Genomic DNA, 3,362 nt, shown 5'->3' on the forward strand with positions numbered 1-3,362 from the left:
GGGGGGGGCATTTCTCGTTCAAGCATAGTAGAATTGTAAATGGGCTGACTCATGTCACTCTCATAACTGCCCGATCTACAACAGGGAACTGCTGCTTTTTCTTTCCTGATCCTTACAATTGTCATTTTCCTCTATTTCTTTGTATGTTTGTCACACTCTTTTGACCTGCTATTTCCGAGTGCCTGCTGATGAAGCTTGAGAGGTCAGCAGAATAAGTCTGATTCCCTGTAAGGACTTCTCTGTTGATGTCCACCCCTTGGCGCTCATATGACTTTATGCAGTTGCGAGCGCCGTAAAACCTTACTACTAAAACACCAAACCTCCCATGATGCTGTGGGCCATCCCTTATGCCCCCCCCTCTCTCTCTCTCTCTCTCTCTCTCTCTCTCTCTCTCTCTCTCCCTCTCTCCTATTCATCCCTTCCCCTAATACTGTACTCACAAACACGCTCACACACTCCAGCACACGCAAATCTACAAACAAACAGCTGCCGTGATGAGTGAGTGAGCATTTAATTTAAAAAACCCACTGTTACTGTAATTCAAACCATGTCATCATCCTTCTAAACTTTGTACTGAAACTGAAACATACAAACTAAAAAAAAATAAAAATCGTAAGTTTAATTACTTCCTAAAACTTCCTACGATTTCAGATTACATACGGTCAAATCTGTTCTTAGTCAACATAATAGGTATATTATAACCCGAGAATCCTAAGCAAAAGAACAAAATGTCGAAATGATAATAACTAAATTGCCAGAAATATCCTCATGTCGTCATGGCTTCAAACAGTGGCTCGGTGGTTCAGGGAAAAGGGAACGCCCATCATCCACTAGGGCTGATCTCTTACGGCCCCGGCGATTTACCTCCAGAGGGGGTTAGCTATTGGGGGAAAAGAGACGTTGAAGTATTATAAGAGAAGTTAGAGTACAAGAGAAATTGAAGTGCAGTAGAAGAGAACATGAAGCACAAGAGAAGTTGAAGTGAAACAGACGTAGAAGTATAAAAGGTTGAATTAAACTTTTGAAAGAGAAATTGAAATGAAAGAGAAATTGACATGAAATAGAAGTTGAAGGGGTAGAGAAGTTGGAGTGAAATAGAAATAGAAGTAAAAAAGGAGATGAAATTTAATAGAAATAGAAAAAAAAGGAAGAGAAGTTGAAGTGAAATAGAAAATAGAAACCAAAGAGAAGTTGGGGCAAAGTAGAAGTTGGAGTTACAGAAAAGTTGAAATGAAAGGTTTGTTACAAATGTGTTTATGTGAAATGAAAGATGGAGTGAAAGAGAAAATGAAGAGAAACAGAACTTGAAGGACATTATCATTGTTGTTGAGCTAAGACTAAGACCAATATAAAATCGCACAGAATGTTACTTAGTTACTCTGAAAGGTGGTAGAATAACCTTCTTAAAACAACTTTCTAACGAGTATCTCGGTCCTTCTGCCGAGATGTTGTGTCCTTCTCTGCCCTGGTAGGTCCTGAGAGGCAGGGTCGGTTCATTTAAATTGTGTTCATTTAAACAAATTAATTAATAAATAAGTTTAAAAAAAAAAATTGTTAGAATTATTTTTTTTCGTTGGGGCCCCCAAACAAATCTACACGCACATTAATAAAAGAGCCACGATATGGCACACAGTAGTAACATTTGAACACGTCTTACCGTGTATCTAAAGTATGGGCGACTCGATCTTTTTCGTTGAGAATTCGCATAGCCTATGTTAAGGTCTATCCCATTTGGGACAACACATTTATGTAAATGTTTTGTTTGACAACACTGTATTGTCGCAGAGGGAACCATTGCAGAACAAAACATATTAATGAAAAAAGAAAACTGACAAGAAAAGCAAGTTAAAGATGGCGGGGTAACGGTGACTGCACAAAGGGTTTGATCACAGGGAGGCTCTGTTTGACTACTAACTGTGAAGTTTCGGTGCAGTTCAAGTGTCCTGGTTAAAGTTAAAGCATCCTAGCAGGGTTTACTGACCACTGACCGGTATAATAACTGACCAAGGCTTCATGTTCACTTTCGTTTTATATTTGTCTATAGAGGACCTTTGTATTGTCCAGAAGGCACATGGTTGGGAGGTGTCACTGGTAGGTCCTGCTTCTTTACTTTCCCTCGTTTGTTTCAGTCTGTCTATCTTACTTTTTCTCTTCCACTAAATGGCCATTAATGTGTCTATGTGCTTTTCTTTACTGAAAACAAACAGAACCTTCAGATGGGTGCAATTTTTCACAGGAACATAACAATTATGGATAATCGGTCCGAGTGTGAAGGGAAACCACAGACAGAACAAATTGTCGTCCACAGAAGGGGTAGAGCAAGAAAGCAAGACAGACAGAAACTGCGGAGGGAGAGAGAAGAAGTCAATCGAAGCTCCGACCAGCCCCCCCCCCCCCCCCCCCAAGAAAAAAACTCAACCCAACAACAATTCCATAAAAAAACCCCGTCGAAATCTTAAACTACTGGTCTCGCTTTCGAATCGGCGGATATATGTCAAGTAAAGCAGAATTTATCAACAACGGTAAATAATACCCCCCCCCCTCAAATCTATTAAATTTAAAATTTGCATACTTACTTTCTTGGGCAGGGGGCTTCCTGAAGCAGGCATTGAGTGCGTAGATATTTAAGCGGTTGGGAACCTCGCACAGGAAGCTGTGCGCCCAGTATTTGTTGCTGTCAGAGACGTAGTTGCAAGGAACATTCCACATCTTGGGGTCCGAGTCGGTGTCAGTGTCGAGGGAAATCCCCACACAGCCCTTCACGTCTGTCGCGCTGTCTGGTTGGCCGGGGAACCAGTCTAAGATGGTCGCCTTTGTTTGGCTCTTCCGGTTGGTCCATTCGGTTTCGTTGGCTGCATTGAGGGTCGCTGGTGAGGGAAGATTGGAGAAATAGTATTAAGTTCTCGTGCTTGATCTAAAAATGATCCAATGGTATAGGTTTAACGCCTTGACCTTGACCTTCAATGATTTATTTATAGAGGCACCAGACATCCAAGTCCAGGAGCTGTTTTAGCCTCTTTTTCATGTCTGCGGATTAATATTCTCTTTTCCAGTTTACTGATTCCGCTTCCATGTACCCCTTATCTATGGTTCTCAATCTGGAAATGGCCTATAATTCGCTGAGAGGCCGGACCTCCGAGTTGAACGTCCGTCTCCGAAAGGACCGAGCCAAACGGGAAATTCGTGTAAAGTGCCTTTCCTAAGGACACAGCGTCAGTCCGATCTGAGGCTCGAACCCCCGGACCCGCAGTACTTGATGTGGGTGTTTAGTAATTGTAGTATGTGCCCATGACTGTTGTCTGTGTCTGTGTCTGTGAGAGTGAATGTGTGTGTGTGTATGTGTGTGTGTGTATATATATATA

At 41.8% G+C, this 3,362-nt stretch overlaps 1 protein-coding gene across 1 annotated transcript in view; it reads right to left on the reverse strand.

The window, feature by feature from the left end:
- Positions 1 to 495: 495 nt before the first annotated feature.
- Positions 496 to 3,362, reverse strand: part of LOC106011501 — a 13,810-nt gene continuing 10,943 nt past the window's right edge. Inside the window, exons 6-7 of the mRNA XM_013081463.2 lie at positions 2,577 to 2,867; positions 496 to 880 (exon numbers count right to left, since the gene is read on the reverse strand). Coding sequence (XP_012936917.1) covers positions 861 to 880; positions 2,577 to 2,867 — 311 coding nt within the window. The 3' untranslated portion in view covers positions 496 to 860. The remainder of the gene's footprint in view (positions 881 to 2,576; positions 2,868 to 3,362) is intronic.

Source organism: Aplysia californica, unplaced genomic scaffold (genome assembly GCF_000002075.1).
Source record: "Aplysia californica isolate F4 #8 unplaced genomic scaffold, AplCal3.0 scaffold00132, whole genome shotgun sequence".
Lineage (NCBI taxonomy): Eukaryota > Metazoa > Mollusca > Gastropoda > Aplysiida > Aplysiidae > Aplysia > Aplysia californica.